The sequence below is a fragment of the Tasmannia lanceolata genome, unplaced genomic scaffold (assembly GCF_043159265.1).
Source record: "Tasmannia lanceolata isolate RefF3 unplaced genomic scaffold, GAP_Taslan_0.1 ptg000002l, whole genome shotgun sequence".
In the NCBI taxonomy this organism is placed as follows: Eukaryota; Viridiplantae; Streptophyta; class Magnoliopsida; order Canellales; family Winteraceae; genus Tasmannia; species Tasmannia lanceolata.
Window position 1 is genome coordinate 16637461 of NW_027518679.1, and position 21189 is coordinate 16658649.

The 21189-nt window shown below is 41.8% G+C and overlaps 1 protein-coding gene across 1 annotated transcript in view; it reads right to left on the bottom strand.

Annotated features, from left to right (window-relative positions):
* Positions 1-246: 246 nt before the first annotated feature.
* The window catches only part of LOC143880688 (ABC transporter D family member 1-like), a 135078-nt gene continuing 114135 nt past the window's right edge, over positions 247-21189 (bottom strand). The window contains exons 19-26 of the mRNA XM_077383679.1: positions 17993-18173; positions 17753-17911; positions 7786-7947; positions 7468-7704; positions 1202-1362; positions 1060-1112; positions 879-957; positions 247-790 (exon numbers count right to left, since the gene is read on the bottom strand). Coding sequence (XP_077239794.1) covers positions 704-790; positions 879-957; positions 1060-1112; positions 1202-1362; positions 7468-7704; positions 7786-7947; positions 17753-17911; positions 17993-18173 — 1119 coding nt within the window. The 3' untranslated portion in view covers positions 247-703. The remainder of the gene's footprint in view (positions 791-878; positions 958-1059; positions 1113-1201; positions 1363-7467; positions 7705-7785; positions 7948-17752; positions 17912-17992; positions 18174-21189) is intronic.

Below are 21189 nucleotides of genomic sequence, written 5' to 3' on the forward strand. Positions count from 1 at the left end.
AATAATTAATGAATTTATCACAACAATCAATGGTCATTAAATAACAGAATCATTTGTCTCCTCATAAGGACCAACAAACTCCCAATAAGCCCCTCCTTCCCAGTAACCAATCAACATCAACTTGAGCCTGCAAAACTACAAGGAAATCAAGTATAGGATATCTTCAACTCCCAATAAAGAGAGACCTAAAATATAGATGCCATTGCCATTGCCATTGTCACACACTGCTAAGTTCAAAACTACATCTGGTGTTGAAATGAGCCCATGTACCTGCCTTTATTTTATTGATTCAGAGAAAGATTACAACTATATGATAAATGGGTCTGTCCCATACTTTAAAGTTTTTTTTAATGGCATGTGCCATTAGTGTTCAATTTGAATGCCTTGCCTACCTGTATATAGTTTCCTTTATGCATATCTTTTAGTGTTCTCCACAGTTATTAATCAAATTAAGCATTCGGGTTGCCAACTTCCACTTTTGTAATGCAATTTTAGACCAATTCGGCCTTCAACTCCTCTATCGACAGAGCTAAATCCGGCCATGGAATGTTATTGAGGACCTATCCATTGGACCTGGCTATTGGAGCCATTGTCACATCATGGCATGATCTCCTTTGTAAATTCACTCAGCCCTACTCACCTCGCGGCTAATGGTGCCGATAATGGAGGGCAGAAACAAAATTTCCAGGTCCACCGTAATAACTCAATGGTCGATGGAACGCAACTCCCACTCGCCCTCACCATCAATCATCCGTAACTCAGTGGAATGGAACGGAATCAGGGCTGGACGCTGTGAAAACCCAAGATATGAAACAAAGGTGAGAATTATGCAACATGGATGAGTGGCTTGATTACCTGATTTTGAGATGGAAACTTACTTGTGAGGTGGTAACGACGGTTATGCCCATTTCTTGTGAAAGCTTGTAAAGGTGCTCTTCAACATCAACACTGGTTGCACTGTTATTGAGGAAAAGAATATGCAACACCAGGATTAGGTATCTCTGTTCAGCCAACTGGTATGAGAAAAAGCTAAAACAGGTATTTACTTTTGTTACTTACTTTGTACACTCATCGAGGATGCCGAATTTAGGATGGTGAAAAAATAGGCGAGCCTAATACGAATAACATACAGCATCAAATATCAAAACTACACATAAGATTGTACAGAGGAAAAATGTAAAATTACGTTTCTTCAGCTTACCATGCCTAGTCTCTGTTGTTCTCCAAGGGAAAGAATGTCTTCCCAGTTAGGGCTAGCATCCCAACCTTCAGCCTCCCTTTCAAGAAGATAGATTAACCGTACGTTCTCAAGAATATTCCTCAAGTGTGTATCAAGCAGATGAGCCGCATCAGAAATTTCACCTAAAATTTAAATGAATCTCTCAAAAACTGTAACACCATTTCTAATGTACAAAGCATAAGAAACATAAAACAAGTTACAGACTTTTCTTTTAGGCTATCTACAGGAATTCTAGAGCTTTTTCTTAGTTTCTCAAGGATTGCTACATTAAACAGTAAGTAAAAAAAAGTTTAAATGCACCCAAAACGAGTCCATTATTTCCTACAAAACTTGGGAACCAGCTAAGTTCCAGAGAAAATTGTTACTTTAAGAATTTCAGCTCCGGCATAACCCATGCCAAATGCGAAAAAGTTGTTATAACTAATAAGTGTATAGATGAGATGCCATGTTTTCTCCATGAATTGCCTAGAAGCTTGCTTGTTTGCCAAAGACTAAGCACAAAAGACCATATTTTAAGCTTGTCACTTATATGATTAAGTGCTCCAATGTCCTGAATTTCTGACGTTTTAATTTATTTAAAGCTAGGCATGAACTTGGAACCTCAAGGCTACACCAGAGCACTATCAGATTGCACCAACAACTTGTGTTGTGATCATTGTTGAAGAGTGAAAAGAAGAAGAAGAAGAAGAAAAGAGTGTTGTGAGTTGGGTGCTCCCCCTCGCTAATGTATTCATATATCAAGGAGTGACCATACAAAAAGACAACTATGTCCTTAAGGCTAATATACTAACTTCTAACACTCCCCCTCAAGCTGGAATGAATATATTATACATTCCAAGCATGTTACAATTGTCATTAAATTTAGCATTACTTAAGGGCTTAGTGAAAACATCTGCAAGCAGGTCCAGAGATATTGAGTGAAGGAAACATGAATCTCGCCTCTATGTATTCTCTGGCGAATGAAGTGACAGTCAACTTCTATGTGCTTGGTTCTCTCATGAAAGATGGGATTGGTAGCTATATAAATCGCAGCTTTATTATCACAATAAAGCTGAGCTGGAGAGGATGAAGGAAAACCAATCTCTGATAGAAGAGAACGCAACCAAAGAAGCTCTCCACTAGTATGGGACATGGCTCTGTACTCTGACTCGGCACTGGACTTGGAAACTATGTCTTGTTTCTTGCTCCTCCATGACACTAAATTGTCTCCCACAAAGGTACAATATCCAATGGTGGGCCTGTTTGCAGGAGATCCTGCCCAATATGCATCACAAAAGCCTTCTACTCTGATATGCCCTTGCTTCTTGAATAGGAGGCCTTTACCTGGCGCTCTTTTCAAGTAGCAAAGAATCTGAATCATTACTGCCCAGTGTGAAGTACGAGGCGAGCCCATATGTTGGCTGACAACACTAACAACAAATGATATATCTGGATGAGTGACTGTAAGGTATATGAGCTTGCCAACTAGCCTCATGTATCTTCCAGAGTCTTCGAATAAATCTCCTTCTTCTGGAAGAAGTTTCCCATTTGGGTCCATGGGAACAGAAGCAGGTTTCACTCCGAGATGGCCTGTGTCCTCAAGAAGGTCCATAACATATTTCCTCTGGGAGAGGGAGATGCCTCTAGTAGAATAGGCAATCTCAAATACCAAGAAAATACCTAAGACGACCCAGATCTTTGGTTGAAAATTCCTTCAGAAGGACTTCAGCTTTTGTATCCCTACTGAATCACTGCCTGTAAGAATAATGTCATCAACATATACTATCAATAGCACACAACTTGCAGCGGAGTGGTAACTGAAGACGAAGTGATCCACAACACATTGCTTCATGCCAAAGCGCTTGATAGCATCATTAAATCGGCCAAACCAAGCTCTAGGGGACTACTTGAGGCCATATATAGATCTCCTTAACCGACATACTGAGGACGACATCTCCCCCTGAGCAACATACCCAGGAGGTTGCTCCATATACACTTCTTCAGTAAGCTCACCACGTAGAAAGGCACTCTTGATATCTAACTGATGCAGATGCCACCCTTGGTTCACGACAAGTGAGATAAGAACCCAAACGGAAGGTATCTTGGCAACATGAGAGAAGGTCCCGTTGTAGTCAACGCCAAAAGTCTGTGTATAACCTTTGGCAACCAGCCGCGCCTTAAGGTGCTTGACGGTGCCGTCAGGTAAGTGTTTCACGGCATAATTCTAGCGGCAACCACTGGCCGAGCCCTAAGAGGAAGGGGAACCAAATCCCATGCATGATTGGTCTGCAGGGCCTCCATCTCAAGATCCATAGCGGCATGCCAAGCCTGATGATCAAGAGCAGCTGACAAAGATTGCGGCAAAGAAACAAAAGACAAGGAAGATACAAAATCTCGAAATAGAGGGGATGAGAGTATCATAGGAAATAACAGAAGAAATGGGATGAGCAGTACAATGAGTGAGTATGCGAAGCAATGGGAGAATCTGAAGTAGCAGTAGGAGAGGGAAGCAGAGGTACCTGAGAGGAGGATGAAGGGATCTTCAGCTGAGAGAGTAATGGCGTAGGCTGAGGAGGATGGGCTCCAGACTTCAGACGGCGCTGATCTAGGAAGCACGGGTACTCTCCCGAGGTTCCCGCACCCGTACCCGACACGTATGGGGTGCGGGTACGTCCTGAGTACGTACCCCATTTAAAAAAGAAAAAAAAACCAATTTTGGTTGATGGGTGCGTGTAGGGTGCGCACCCATGCGTACCCAACACGTCCTGCTTCTTCTCTTTCCTCTCCTTTACTTATCTCTCCTTTCCTGTACTCGGTATTTAGTATTTACATGTAAATGTAAATGTCTTTACTATTTTATTGTCCATTTACTTAAGATTTACATGTAAATAACGGAATAACCCCCATTTGGATTTATTAAAAAGAGTTTCAAGACTCAAATCTAAAAGGAAAAAAGTCAACTCTCCTGTTCTAGTACAAAATTCAAAGAAAAAGGGTCGGGTCAAAATTTTAACTTTCTTAACTTCCAAACGATGGGGGGTACTTTTCAAATTCTAAAAATTCATAAAATCTATTGTGTCCAAACATTATTAAATCCCAAAAGTCCGGTAAAAAAATCGCATAATTTAGTCTCTAAAAATTATTTATCTTGTCAGACACTTGTCAACACACTGGCGACGTACTTTTTTTTCTAATGAATGATGTATTGATGCCTCATGTTATGAAATATGGAACTTAATCACTTATGAAATGAAAAGTAATATTAGAATTTCCCATTTTGGTGATGTTATTGATATTTGATTGCTCTACAATTATTTTTTAAATTTTTTATAAATATATAATAAAATATTAAAATATATTATTATATTCGGCGTACCCAAATGTACCTGCACCCGGTTTTTTTGGCAAATCACGTACCCACGTACCCGTGTCGTGTCGTACCCGCACCCTGTACCCGTGCTTCATAGGCGCTGATAGATCTGGCGAGTAATAGGACGGCTAGCCGGAGGAGCCGGTAAGGATGATGAAGGATCAGACACAGGGGTCTGCTAAGGAAGAAGATGAGTAGGATCTGGAAGGACGACCCGAGGGAGAGGAATATCCGAATCGAGAACAGTGGAACGTTGCACAGGAGGAGTGAGAAAGTAAGACTCTGACTCGAAGAAGGTAACATCAGCAGAGACAAATGATCGACGCAAGTGAGGGCTGTAACAATGATAACCTTTCTGAGTCGGGGTGTACCCAAGAAAGACGCATCGCTCAGCCCGAGGATCCAGCTTATCTAAGCCGGGGCCAAGGTTGTGAACAAAACACACAACCAAAAATCCTAGGGGTGAGAGGGAAAGGATCGTGATGAGGATGCAATATGGCAAAGGGAGAAGAGCCATCCAAGAACGAAGAAGGAAGCCTGTGGGCGAAGTGGCATGCAGTGAGGATATCATCACCTCAATAAGATTTGGGAACCCGCATCTGAATAAGAAGTGTACGGGCCCCATCAAGTAAAGATCGCATCTTCCTTTCCGCTACACCATTCTGTTGGGAGGTGTGAGCACAGGAAGATTGGTGGACAAAATCACGAGTGGAAAGAAAATCCTGAAAATCATTGGATTTGAAGAAATATTCCTTAGCGTTATCTGTGCGCAAGCATTTTAGAGTACACCTGAACTGATTTGTAACCTCGGCATGAAAAGTGCGAAAAGTAGAGAAAACCTCAGACCGATCTCAAAGCAAATAAACCCAAGTCATGCGAGAAAAATCATCAATAAAGACAACAAAATATCTATAGCAAAAAATAGAGGTACTCCTCGAGGGACCCCATACATCAGAGTGCACTATATCAAAAGGGTGCGAGGCTCTACTAACAAGCCTATATGGAAATGACACATGGTGGTGTTTTCCAAGTTCACAGGCCTCGCACATAAAAGACTAAACAGGAGAAGTCATAACAGGAGTGCGTCGTAGACAGTCAAGACAGGGATGACCAAGACGGCAGTGCCACAGGTAGGAGTCGACAGAACTGTGCAAAAGTGTGGGAGAAGGGCCACAGTCCAGATGATAGTCCATCCACCACTCTACCCGACCCAATCGTCTTCCCAGTCGAAAGATCCTGAAATAAACAATAAGGCGGATAAAATGAGACAGAGCAATTGAGATATTTAGTAATCTGACTAACAGAAAGTAAGCTAAAAGGGGTAGCCCATACCCCGCCATACCCACGTACCCTGTACCCTCGCTGTACGCCGGAACCCCCCCTTCACCCCCCTGTTTTTTGTTAAATCAAAACCCTAACCCTAACCCTAAATCTAACCCTAGACTTCACTCTCTCTTTATTCTAGTGCACTCATGCCCTAGATCCCTACTAGGAATTTATCTACCTCTCGTTAACTACGGGTTATTGTACCTTTGTAGGCGGTAACCTAGTGTCATGGAGAAGCAAGAAGCAAGATGTCATAGCCAAATCCAGTGCAGAAGCAGAATACAGAGCAATGGCACATACGAGCACTGAACTCATTTGGTTGCGCTCACTTCTATCAAAGATTGGCTTTGGTCCATCTTCTCCTTCGCAGTTGTGATGTGATAACAAAGTTGCGATACACATCGCTACGAATCTAGTGTTCCACGAATGCACAAAACACATTGAAGTGGACTGCCATTTTATTCGTCAAGGAATTCAGAAAGGAGCGATAAGAACTAATTTACTCGTTCAGTGGATCAGTTGGCTGACATGTTTACAAGGTCATTGAGCAAGTCTAAATTGAGTGATATTTGTAACAAGCTAGGAATGTATGATATATACATTCCAGCTTGAGGGGGAGTGCTAGAGTGTGTGATATGCCTAAGGGCATAATGGACTTTGTACATGTAACTCTAATATAAATATAATAGAGTGAGGGGAAGATCCTCTCAACTCATTATTTTCTCCTTAACTCTTTTCTCTCAACAGTTCTGATTCGCAAAAGACGCAACAAAATTTGGGGTAAAGCTAAGTAATAGAAAAATTCTTTTAAAAATAAAAATTATTTTGAAAATATAAGAGATCACTATTACATCTACCAAATTCAACATACACACCTTATTACTTAAAAGTTAAAACATCTAGCAAATGTATGTGGGCATGAAATTGGCTATTGATGAGTCTAATTAATATCACGATTCAGTTCAAAAATTATGATAAAATGACCCAAAATAGGGTAACTCCTTTGAATCTTAACTTTGGAGGCCAATAGGTTGTCCTTAGGTGTATAAGACCATGGATCTTATATTTATTTCTTGAATTCTATCCAACATATATTCCAATTCTAGTTGAATTCTGTCTTGAAGATCACATAGGTTTTGGAAACTTAGAAAATAACATATGTATGCAAGAGGGTCTTTTTAGATAAAGTATCATATGTATATAGAATATCAAATCAAATGTCCTAAAAGATTGAAGTTATGGACATTTCTGATTGTTTTGGAGAAAAGGAAAGGGTCATCTCAGAAATGTAAACGGTCACCCTTGGGGAGATGGGAGTGTTGTACTTCTCCGCAAAGTAACAACTACAAATGATAAAATTCGGTCAAGAACAAACTCATGACAAAACTGGGTTTACAAACGAATGCCTTCACTTATCAGCCATAGGCAGAGTATAAAATGGTTATCCTTGAAAAAGAATATAACAGACATGTAGGTGGCTTTAACACCTATTGTTTATAGAAAGAAATTGGGGTATCCTATTGAAGGCCACAAGAGATTGTGACATGCTTACCTTGCCCAAACATTTTGAATGTTCTCATTTCTGCTTCCCCATGAGAAAGAGGATAAATGATTTGATCCCTTAGGGTTCCCAGACATGTATACGGTCTCTGAGGAACATAGAAGACACTCAAGCCTAATCCAACCCCTTGATTGATATATTGTGGTGGTTTGACTAGTTTCCCACTCGCAATGGGCCACAGGCCCCGAAGGACTCTGAAAATAGAACTCTTCCCACTCCCGTTGGGTCCTTGAAAAGACATGAAGAATTTTTAGACAATGGAAAAATGGAAATTGTGCTCCCAGAAAATAAAATAATCACTTCACATACCAGTAACAAGCAGGCTCTTCCCTGGTACTATGTCACATGTCAACTGCCTAGCCAAAAACTTGTGCCCTGGCGTGATGATATCCACATCAGAGAAAGAAATAATGTCTTTGGCAAAAGCATCATTCTTCTCAGATGCTGCTCGAGAATCAGAAAGCGTAACTTCTGCATCATAAGCAATTGTTACAGTAAGAAAAACATTTTAGGACTGATCGAAAAATCTTGAGAATAAAAGAACAGCTAGCTAAATCAACATTTATCAATCAAACATCAGTTATGTAATTGTAGTCTGTGAACCAAATGCAAAAAGCACAACCAGGAGAACTATATTAGACGGAAAATTCAAATTGATGTTTGTAGGTCAAAATCACAAAATAAGGGTATAAACTAATAATTCAATTGAGAAAATTGAAAAATGTACAACATAAAGTTGCACAATCTTAAAGAGTGGGACTGCAACTATTGCCAAATAATCATCCCAGTTTCTATGTCCACCTCACTTATTTAATGATTTTGAAGTGTATGAAGGCATATATAAAAATGAAGCACATGGGTTGAGGTGTAATCATGGTTTTAAATTTCGGCCAAAATAACAAATTTCATAACTGAAATTTCACGAAATCCCAAATTTTGGCCGAAATTTCGGTTTCGGCTGAAACCAAAATTTAAATCCATGGGTGTAATTCACATCACAGAGTCAAAAATGCATGCCCGATGTCTTGAGATATAGACATCCATCAACTGAGAGTAGATGCCCACATGTCTTCGCTCTAGGCTCATTAGAATTGGGTTCTAGGTTTTTCTCGTCTTCACAATTTCTTGAACCTCTCGTGGTGCTGGTCATTTATGCTTCTTAGTGGAGCTCTTTGCATCCTATTTGTCTTTGAAAGCTAGAAAATCACACAAGTAAGTCGGTGAAGGCGAATATTCCCACTTTTAGATCATTTCTCACTTTACAGCAGACGGTAAAAGTGCAAGCTAAAACCTTTGGGGTTTTGGTTCGGAAGATTAAAAGATTGGTTTCAAGGTAATAGGGGCAATTAGGGATTTCAAAGATGGGTAATGGTTTTGAGATGTGCAAGGGTGGGGAATAGAGTGGTAGGGCATTCGAGATGGGCAATGGGGGTTATGATTTGGGTTAATCCAATGGTGTACAGTAAGTACTGATGTTGTTTGATGACGGGATTTGAGGTTCAACTTGTTTTTTTTTGAAATGTAACATAAATTTCATTGCAATAAAAAAATCACCAGTTGAGGGGATAAGGGATCCCCCGAACCATGTGACAGGTGTTTACAACCGGGTATTACATCCCAAAAGAAAGAAAGAAAATTACAACAAATTATCCATTTCTTCAAAAAATTCCACCAGCATCTGAGAGAGCCCTGATTTTTTGCTCCTGCCTTTGCCAGTTCATCAGCTTTCGAATTTGCAGATCTCAGTCGATGGGCTAATTGGGGCCGGATGATTCGTATCAAGCCCCTAACCTCATCGATTGTGTGCTAATTGCCACGGCCCATTACTTCCATTTCTAGCCCATGAGATCGCATGAGTGGAATCTTCTTCCACAATTACTGGACCCAGATTGTGGGTCACATACTACCTAAGGCCAAAGAGCAGTGCCGTGATTTTTGCTTCATTCGCATCGCATACGCCCACGGGCCCAGAAAAAGACATAATGATCACACCACCAGGGTTTCTAATCACCCCACCAATTCCAGCATTTCTCGGATTACCTAAGGAGCTTCCATCGAAATTCAGTTTTAGCCATCCTGTCGGTGGCGGTGACCAAACAGGGGATATGCTTGCTCAAATTCTCCTTTCGTTAATCACCATGAGTGAATTTCTCAAAATAGTTCCGATTGAATATGGTAATCCTTCTTTGGCCATCGACCATGACATAATTGAGATCTTGATATCTAACGCTTTATGTCGCCACGCACGTCTCTTATCAGTAAAGATGCGGTTGTTCCTTTCCTCCCACATATGCCATATAATTGCAAAGGGGATGACTGACCACATGGCTTGACCAAGTCTCCCGTGAAAAGCCCCTCTCCATTCCAGTACCACCTGCACGATACTCTGTTGGAATACCAAAACGTACCCAAAGAAGTTGATGAGGTCCATGAATAGATGATCAAGTGATTCTTCGTGATTAAGGCACAATACACATCGACTCGCCAAGCTGAAGCCCCGTCTCAGTAATCGATCAGCCGTGTTAATGCTCTTATGTAACAGAGTCCATGTAAAAGCCTTGATATGCGGTGGAATTTTGTGTTTCCATATATGTGAATATTTCTTTCTACCACCGTCCCCTTCAAGCCTTCGGAAAAAGGATTGCACTGAGAATCCACCTTGTGAGTCCGGGATCCACACCCACTGGTCTTTCTCATCTGGAGAAAGGTATATCGTTGATAGTTTGAGCATGAGAGATTCAAGGTGTTCAAATCCCAGAAACAGTGTCCAGAATCTTCGTTTCTTCGAAGATAATCCTCAATTTTAGAATCCTGGTTTGTAGCCAGTCTATATAGGTCCTGGGTATTCCTCACAAAGCAATGTGTTACCCATCCAACGGTCTTTCCAGAATCTAACTTCTTCACCTCTTCCTACTCTGAAACAAACATTACATAGGAACAAGTCCCTTGCTGCACAAAAAGATTTCCACACGCCGGATCCCTTGCCTGTGCTTGGTCGATTGCAGATCCAATCGCCCCATCCACTTCCATATTTTTCTCTTATTATGCTATGCCAGAGGGCGTCCTTCTCGGTTCCAAAACGCCAGAACCACATCCCCAACAGTGCCAGATTACGCAATCTTACTTTACCAATTGCCAAACCTCCCTGGGATTTCTATTTGCAGACTGCCTTCCAATTGAGGAGGTGCTTTGGGTTACGCCCATTCTCTTTTCCCTCCCACAGAAGGTCCCGTCGCAGCTTCTCAATTCTTTTCGCAATCTTCACCGGTATTTTATATAGTGACACATAGTAAACAGGCATGTTCGCAAGGGCGGCTTTTATTAAGGTAATTCTTCCTCCAAAGGATAAGTATTTCCTCTTCCATGTCGTAAGTTTCCACTCCAGACTTTCAACCACAGGGTCCCATAGAGTGGCTTTTATTTGAGGTTCGACTATTAATGAGATGAAAGAGTAGGGTTTGATTGAGAGAAAGTATGGAGAACGCTAAGAAGATAAAGGAGAAGCAAGAAATACGCAGTCTAGAGATTCGAAGAGGCGAAGCAAGTCGAATATTGTTAAGAGAGGGTATGATTGAGAGGAGAAGCAAGTCGATAACACTATGCTATGAAAATAAAGGTTCATGGGGAAGACCTAGGGTTCTAAAGAAGAATGGGAAGAAAGTGACGATCAAGGGGTTAGAAGACGTAAAAGAATAAAGTGTGTACCTATGTTGTATTTGTTAACTTACCAACTTCAACTTACCAACTACTCCAAAAGCTTAAGCTGTTGGAGAAAGGCATTATTTTTCTTTTATACTTTAACACTCCCCCGCACGTGTGGCCCACTTGGCAAACACGTGGCACATGTGGTTCCACTTTGGGCCGACCATCGCATGTGGATTTTTGCTATCCGGGAGGTTTGAACTCGAGACCTTTGGCTCTGATACCATGTTAACTTACCAACTTCTCCAAAAGCTTAAGCTGTTGGAGAAAGGCGTTATTTATCTTTTATACTTTAACAGTATTGAAAAGAACCTCTCTTGAATCTGGATCTAATACCATGTAAAAGCTACCTCAATTGAATATTTTCAAGAGAGGAGAGGAGAAAAACAGATAAGGGTTGAATTTCTTGGGCTTTTCTATCTTGTGAAACGACCAGTTACTCCATAAGCTTAAGCTGTTGGAGAAGACGTTATTTATTCTTTTATACTTTAACACTCCCCCTCACGTGTGGCCCCACTTTCTTTGGGTTGGCCTACACATGGCACATGTGGCCCCACTTTTGGGTTGACCATTGCATGAGGATTTTTTGACATCAAGGAGGTTTGAACTCAGAACCTTTGCTCTGATACCATGTGAAACGACCAGTTACTCCAAAAGCTTAAGCTGTTGGAGAAGGCGTTATTTATTCTTTTATACATTAACATATCTCATTATGTTCTAGAGCATACATACATGATGTTACCAAACAACCCTTATTGAAATACACCATAATACTATGTGGTTGTCTCCGGTTTTGTGTCTAGATGTGCTCGGGTTATGTTATTCCCTTTTCATTTTGTAAATTAAAGGAATGACTATACGATTCTGTCTTTGACGGGTAGTGTGTTCGAAGGATTGTGAAAGCTTGTCTGACGATCAAATGTGAAGGTTCTAATGGTCCCCAGATTTAATTATAAGTATGTTCCTTTTTGTTTGCTATATATGGTTTTAAAATCACAGAAACATACGCAAACATATGCAAACGATGAAATTTTAAAATGAAACTTTGGGAAATGCTAGAATAAGTACAGATATATACTTTTTTTTTTTTCAAAATTGACATATTTTCATTGATACTATGAAAATTACATTGGGGACCAGAAGTCCCACCTGGCATTACATAGTATCAAATAAAGCTGGCCAAGGCATACCCTGAGCCAGAAAGACTGAACAAAAACAACAAAAATCTGGGCCCTTTCTTCTTTAACCATGCCATGGGCGAGTCTTACACTACAATCAATTCAAAAAGAAGCAATGCCCGACCATGCCCAGCCAACTGCCCTGCACTACAATCATTCCAACCTACATTCATCATCTTTGTTAAAACAAGAGTTTAGAGAGAGAAATTAATGAGTTAGGGTAATCTCCCCTGACTCATATCTTTATACTAAAACATAAAAGAATGTACAAAGTCCTAAATGCCCTTAGGCAAGTTACATATTCCAACAATCTTCCTCAAACAGCCTCCAAAAAAACCCCAACACTTCTTTAGCAGCAACACCACCACATTCCTTTACTAATAGCAAGGTAGAAGCATTTCTAGGCAGCATTACCTCGACAAGCAAAAGACCATGGTCTCTCAAGCTATTGAGGATCTAATACTTTCCTCGGCGCACCTGGGATCTGATATTATATGGGACAATTACTCCTGCTATCTCTCCAATCCACCATTCTAAAGTATCACCTTAACACCGACCAACAAAACTAAAACCAACTTCATGGATCCTACAAACTAAATAACAAAACACCCCAATCAACCCCATTCTGTTTGCTAAGGGTCAACATCAGACTAAGTGCCCCACTCGAAGTTAAGGGTCCCACTCGAAGTCCCCCAATCAACCCCATTCTGTTTGCTTTTGTCAACATCAGACTAAGTGCCTCAACTACCATGATGAACAAATACGGTGCCAATGGGTCCCCCTGGCCACAGATCCCCCTAGATGCTTTAAATAATCCTTCCGCTGAGCCATTGATGATTACTGAGAAGGAGTTGGCTGATATCAGTGCTCTGACCCACTTCCTCCAGGATGGCCCGAAACCCATTTTGTCTTGAATGAAGTAGAGGAGGACATCCCAATCAACATCGTCATAGGCCTTTTCTATATCAATTTCGAACACAAGGCCCAGGCACCCACTTCTCTTCACTGAATCAATGAGTTCATTAGCTATTAAGACACCATCAAGTATCTACCTTGAATCAACAAAGGCTCACTGAAACTCCTCTGCGCAGAATGGTGTCATTTTCGTCCAGAAGGTTCAAGCGAGCCAATTGGTCCTCCTCTGATAATGGCCTTCCTCTGATAATGGTCCTTCCTCCTCTCTGAGTTCAAAGGAGGCCAGCCTGTTTAAGATGGCCTCTTTTCTCTGACTGGATTCTTCACAGAAAGCCTTTTGCCACTCCTTGATTTTGAGTTTAAGCCCCTTCAATTTTTGGCAAAGAATATATCCTTTCCAACCCCTAATCTCAATTTCATCCCACCAAAGCTTGACCTTTTCCGCAAAGCCTGGTACCTCTAGCAGATCTAAATCAAATCTGAAAGGCCGCGGGCCCCCAGAGAAGTTTGAAATCTCTAGAATAATCGAATTATGGTTAGAGTCAGTTCTTGGCAACGCTTTCTGGGAGATGAGTGGAAAACGTTCCTCCCATTCTCGGGAGAGGACACGATCAATTCTTTACATAACTAGGCGTACCTGATTGTTGGACCAAGTGAATTTCGCTCCGGTGAGCGGGATATCCAATAATTCATGATTTTGAATAAAGTTGGAAAAATTCCTCCTGCTGGTTGTGCTCCTCGTAACTATATTCTTTTCGAATGGAAAGCGGATTGTATTGAAATTGCCCCACAGAATCCAGGGCCCTGCCATGAGTCTTGGAGAGTATTCAACTCCTGCCACAGTTCGCTTCTTTTGGAAGAACGAACTGGCTCGTAAACGGCTGTGAGCATCCAATCGTCATTCCAGTCAGATGAAGAGAAGATTATAGACATAAAAAATCTCCCTTCTCTGACCTCCTTGCGACGGAATCTACCCTCTCTCCATATTACAATAATTCCCCCTGCTGTTCCAACCGCATCCTTTGCAATCCATTCTCGATGTTTCCTTCCCCAAGACTTGTTAATAGTAGTATCAGTAACCCCCATTAATTTTGATTTGATTATGGCCACCAAATCTAGCTGATTCTTAAATATGAAATTCTTCACCGACCGTAATTTTCTATCTTCCCTTAATCCCCTAATGTTCCAGAAGCCTATCTTCATTGGGAGCGGGGATGTACTCCCAAGGCTACTAAAATCTTCAGACAAAGACCGTCGCTGGCCTTGGACCCACGCAGGACCCTTCCTTCCAAGGCATAGCGGGATTCTCGAAGTTTCCGGTGCGAGGTAAGAGACGTTTCCAAGGATTGTGAACTTGGGATTATTATTTAGGCTCTGATTTTGCGGACCCATCGATTTTGTTTTCTTCCTTTTGCAGACCAATTTTTTGATGGATGTCCCTTTGTAGTCCTTCTTGGGTGTTTCAGGGCTTGCTGTAAGATGCCCAAGGCCCGGTTAACCTTTTTTGTTAGTCTTGGAGGGACCGAGGGCAAGGAGGTCGTTTTCTCTCTGGATCCTGGACGCAATGCTGCCAAAATGCCCGGTCTGGTCACTTTGCTAGATGGTTCTGACAAAGGCATTTGAAATTTGAATTTTGAAAACTCTTTTTTGGGGCTTTGAGTGCTTGCCAGAGTCTTCCAAAGCACGTGTTCGAGGCTGCCACGTGGGGACCGATGCACCGGACTTTTCACCAACACGTGCGCGAGGCTACCACGTGGGGGCCGATGCAACGACTTCTCGCCAGTGTTAGCAAGGTCACCAGAGCAATTCGAAAACAGCACTGATGCCCTTCCTTGCTTCCTTCCGGCAATATCCTGCACCGGGATGTCATCCTCCCCACTCCTTTCCGCAGATCGACCCCTCTTCAGAGATTCAGCATGATTCAAAGTTATTTCCTTTGATCTCCGAGCTTCCGCATTAACTTCTGCAATCGGTTTGACCCCTATTTGGAAGTAAGTACCATTAACCCGGAGGTCCACCAGCGACTTTTGGATTTTCCAAGCTGGAGCCATAATTCTTGCCGATGCAAAACTCATACAATCTTCGTGATGGCCCTTCATATTTGTTTCAAGAACTGTACCGAATAACGACCCCAAGGCTTGCACCGTTGAAATGGCCCAGACGTGAAGTGGAATTCCTGTGAATCTGACCCAAGTAGCTTCAACACATTGTTCATAGCTTGGATTCCATTCCGTGAGAGAGGATAAGTAGTCACCAAACGCTTTATCCCCCTTGCTCCTTAAGTTGGCCACCATATACTCCTCTTGAAACATAAAGAGGACTTCCAGAGGGGCTAGAACGGATGGTTTTGGTAAACTAAGAAGATCCCAAAACCATTTCGCCCATTTCCATACATCTTCCAAACATACCTCAGGGTTTTTCAAACACCCAATCAGACATGATTTTAAGATCTGTTGTCTCTTCTCAATCTCTTTCCCAGAAACCAGGACTGTCGATATTCTATTCATCTTGGTGATAAGGGTTTTACCGGAATCTAGCCATATCTTCTCCTCTCCTGTGATTTGGTGCCGAGGAAGTTTGTTTTGAGACATAGATGGCACTTCTGATCTACCACCTCGTCCACCATTACATCTTCTACAGACTTTACGCCATTTGAAATTCTGGTAACTACACATAGCGCAATCCCAATCCTTTCGTCGGGGTTGGTTTACATGTATTCCAGCTGGTTGTGGTTTCCTCGTCTCCATGAGGCTTTTCTTGGTATTGAACGCATGGCGTAGCTAGGACCCTTCCAATCATGTTTGAGCCTATGTTCAAATCCCCACAGCGAAAGAATGTCTGCCGAGTTCAAGTAAGGGAATGCTTCCCCCAACCACAAAAGGGCATATGGCCTGGCAGGCCTTCCCTTTCCGCTGGAGCTTCACGGGCATTGTCCCATTCCCCAGTCAGATGTTAGGATGTGAGCTATACTCTGTGAGAGCCACACGGGCGCAACTGATGATAATGTCTGGTAGGGTAATAGCTAGCCATTCTAGAGTTGTTTGGGGGTTCCGGGGGGGGCACTAACAAACCATACTATTACCATAAAAGTTACGTTTAACCAATCATTCAAGACATCCAGGGGTATGCTATGTTTCACGAATCTCGAGCAAGCATCTTCCCAATCGAGATAATTAGGGATCGCAAAGGGATAACTTTGAATTGGTTAGATTTAGATGCCCTCTCTGAAACCTCTAATATAATGTCACATATAATTTCACAAATGTTACAAGTTATGACCCTTGCCATTGGAGAGTCTAGAGTCTAGAGCATACCACAAGCATTTTTTTCTTTTGTTCTCAAAAGGATGATGCCACCACTTTCATGAATTGGAGAGACTAGATATTTAATGTAAGCTACGAGAGAAGTTGAATTGACAAATGAAGTGGGACCAGATTCGAGAAGTTCATGGACAATGGATCAATAGATGGGTCACCGTCTCCTCAGGGTTGCAGAAGAACATTCTCTAGAATCGACAATCTTACGGGTACAAAGCTGATCACCACTCAAAATCTTATCTTTCAAGGCAAGCCATGGGAAGGCGACAACGCTAGGGGAAGGATCATTGTTCCAAATAGGAGTGTCGGAGATCTTTTATGGAGTGGAGCAAGAATTGAAAGACTTAATCAAGAATTTTCCTGAACTGTTTAGAGTCCACATAGCCTCATCGTGAATATCTCCGGAAGAAATAACAGGTCATCTAAAGCCTAGCTGAGAATGATAACCATTCATTGGAGGCCCGGATAGAAAGGCCATCCTTTATTATTGGGCTGACAGAAATCAAGGGACTCTTTTTATCAATAGATTTAGCCAAAGTCGCCCTGGGGTTAACAACTTTCTCAAGGAGGTTGGGATAGAGTTATCCATTCATGAGGATAGAGTTTCCACAATCACCTTTAGATCTAATATCTTAGGAAATGGAAGGGATAATTTTCCAAGCTTTCCACATGAGATTGAGTGGAGTTCCATTCCTCAAGGAGAAGAGCGTCATGGTATTTGAGATACATTATTTTTGTCTTCTGACCATTCGGAGTAAGACCATTTAGTAGGAAGGCTGTGTTCCAAGTTCTCATGCATTTAATACCACCACCCCCAGTCACCACCACCATGGATTTGGGGAGATAGACAAGTTTCCGGTTGACCACATGAATTCTCCTAATGGATGGAATTGATCGATTTTGTCTGCCACCGAGGTGGAATCTTAAAGAGCGACATGAAGGAGAAATATTTGACAGAGGATTTTGGTGGCGTTATTCGTCCAGGGAATGTTAGATATTTACCTTTTCCAACACTCAGCCCACCACAAACTAAGACACCACTAGAAACAATTCAGATGAACCTAAAACCAAAAAACAACAACTTGGCATGAAATATGAAGACTACTTTCGAATATAATAATAAAACTAAAATTTACTAACTAAAAATGACGAAAGATGTCATACCTCTTTGAGCAGCATCAAGAAGCTCTTCCAGCTCAAAAATTCGACTGACGCCCCCGGAAAGTTCCATGTATTTTTTATTCAACTCAAGAATGTCACCAAAAGCAAGAAAGCTTTGTGAAACTATTGACGCTAAGAACCGCAACGCATGAGCTAGATCCCCTGAAATGTTTTGAGAAAAGGATTAGAATGGACATCATGAGTAAAATTACAAAGTTACAAGATTAATTTGTTTTATTTCACCTTGAGTAGAAGTCAAAGATCGGTCTCCCTTGTGTTCCATAGCATATAACAGACTCAGTCCCCATGTTACGTTATGTGGGAGTTGCTTCGTGATGAAATCGTCGAGCATACCAAACAACCACTTCTTCTTTAGAAGGATCTCAGAGTGATTAAGCAATTCCCTGAATCTGGAATCAGCCATCTGTTTAACATTTGGAGCACCATAGAGTGATCAAGGATGCAGTATATGGCAACAAAATGAGATTATCAGTCATAAACATTGTTTTAAATTTCGGCCGAAATCCGAAATCCCAAAATTTTGGATTTCGGTTTGGATTTCGGGCAAAATTTGGTCATTTTGATCGAAATGATCGAAATTTGAAAAAAAAAATTGGTTTCGGTAGGGACCGAAACCAAAACCAAAATTTAAATCCAGTCATAAATGGCAGAGCATGGTAAATAAATGAAGATAATATCAACAAAAACGTTGAAGTCCGCAGCAACCGTACCATATACATATCCAATGCTGATAACCGCGTTTATTTCAAGACCTTGATCATGCCACCACATTGACATATACATTAAACATAAAATTTTCCACAGCTACTTTGCTAGGAACATAATATCATCAAGTCATACGCAACCTTATTGCATTGATGAATAAAAACAGGAATCAGAAAGATAAAATGGAACTCATAACTGTCACCTTGATCGACTTCGTATTTAAGGAAAACAATGGTGAGGGATGTGGATGTGATGTGGAGAATTGTACTATGGTTTTCTCCCAATAACAAACAATATTTACAAAGTAACAATTGTGGGAACCAATATTAAGCAAGGGTTTTTAGAATGAAATATCATCTAAAATGGATAAAGAATAATGCCACGGCTTGCGCAAATGTCCGAATGTTGTCATGAATAAATCCAAGGCTATTTTAGTGGAAAACAAAGAGGAAAGAGAGAGAAAAAAGATGAGATGATGTATGATGTTGGGTTCCAGAAATTTATTATCAAGATAGGAACTCCAAGAAGAGAATGCAAGGCATGCTAAAGGGAAAAAGAGAACAAAAAGTAACATGAACAAGCAACCGTTGCTCAAATATGGAAGAAAGAAGAGCTGTATCAAAAGGTAACGTCCAAAATGGAACACCGCAATATCAAAAGGAGAGCCATCAAGATTCAAGGTTACACCGGAACCGAAAAATAGTTGGTTCCTAATATGAACCGTCTAAGGGTGAGAAGAGAAGAAGAAGAAGAAGAAGAAGAAGAAGAAGAAGGCTAACCCAAAAATGACTATCAGGGATGTCTTCAGGAGCTGCCGGATGCTTCCTCTGGTGGCCGCTGTTTCTGGCTTTCCGATGGATTCTCTTATCTGTTCGTGTGGCTTTAACCTTGACCATCTAGCGGGGCACTTCCTAAATTTTATTGAATCAGGGTATCACGCATTGGAAGTGTTTGAATCCTTGGGGGTCCTTAATATCTGCTGCCTGAGGACCTTAAGTTTGTTCGGGAAAGGAGACAATCTGGTTAGGTCCCAGTGGGCTCCTCCCAAATCCCATTCGGGGTCCTTGGGACGTATTGAGAACAGGGACACCAGAGCGAGACGGTTGGAATTTGGGGCTAGAAGAATCCCTGGCCGCAGAGCCACTGAGTTTAACCGACGTATGCCCTCTCATGGTAGCAATTGGATGTGTTCAAAATGCCATTACAAAAACTTTGGACCGCGTAATGTCTGTAGGAATGCTCAGAGCCCAAGACCAAATTGGCACCAGCCATGGTTTGGAGGCCTAAAGTTGGCCCCTCTCAGGTTGATGTACATGATGACCCCTTGCCCTTGAGATTCCAATTAGCCTGGTGGAGGAAAGACATAAGAGTCTTCAAAGTTGCCTCATTGGGAGTTTGAAATCTAGATCTTGGCTGCTAGAAGACGTATGGGAGTGGGCTAAAATATGTTGGTGCCTTTTCCGAGCTGCAAAAGCCTTACTCCATCAACTCAGTGGATATTTTGTTTTGCTTTGAGTCAGAATCCCAAGCCACTGCTATTCTCATGTGTTGAGGTGATGCCCTGGGGGATACCTCTCCTCCCTTCAGCATTGGTTTCCGGCATATAACACGGGCGCTAGAACCATTAAGATCATATTCTATGATATCCCTCTTCATGCCTGGTCTACGTCAACTGCGGAGATCCTCGGACAGCACCTGGGCCATGTGGTCCAGACTCAGCTCTTTGGTAACCACGATCATTGTATGACTTTTGCCTCGGCTTTGGTCATAACTCCCCTTTGGAAATCTATCCCCTCATCTATTAACCTAAGAGTAGATTCCAGCATTTATTCTGTAGGAGTTAAGGCGATCTCTAAGGATAGTATTAACAGTCTGGCGATGCTGGTAATGGGGGAATCAAGTAGTAAAGATAATTTGGCCGCTTTCGAGGGCCCCGATTTGCAGGTTTCCGACATTCAGTCGCTGGCCATGGCTGACCCACAGGAAAAGGTGTCAAATGCTAATCCCGAGGGTCGTGATAATGCCAAGAAGCCGTTGGTGGGCCCCTGTTTGAATTTTGAATTATCCACTTCCTCGCCAGGCCCAGCAACCAACAACTTGCTTAGAATGTCAGAGAGCAGACTGGAGGCGGGTCGGTACAGGAATCATTAATTGCTGCAGCACGAGGCGAGAAAGGAAAGGCTCTCTGTAAAGATATCGCCGACAGTTGTATACTGAACTCAGCAAAGGAGAAAAAGGCTCCACAAATAAAAACCAGATTTAATAAGGTAAGTAAAATTTCTAAGTAGAAGCGTCTACGTATAGGGAAAGGTAATATACCTCGTAGAAGTACTAATCCAGAAGTACGGGTGCTAGCTACCCGAGGTGGTTTCTCTGTTTTTACAAAAAAACTTAAAGGTATTTTTAGGAAAGAGGATCACAGTAAGAGGAGACTTGTTGTTGACTCTCAAAAGCTCATTCGAAATTTCGACAACTTCACTGAGCCAGCTATGCCAGGGAAGGAAGCGACTCAGGGTGGAAACATCTCGATCGCCCAGGACTTTTCATATGAGACTGGAGATCCTGAACTTCTGAAAGATCTTCGCTACAATGAAAAACTGGAAAGGAAGGAATCACCCACCCCATGTGAGGCTTCACTTAGCCCGCTAGGGCTAAAGAAGCGATGGGCACAACTAAGGAAAGATTCTACCAGCAACACCGGCATCAACCTTAAC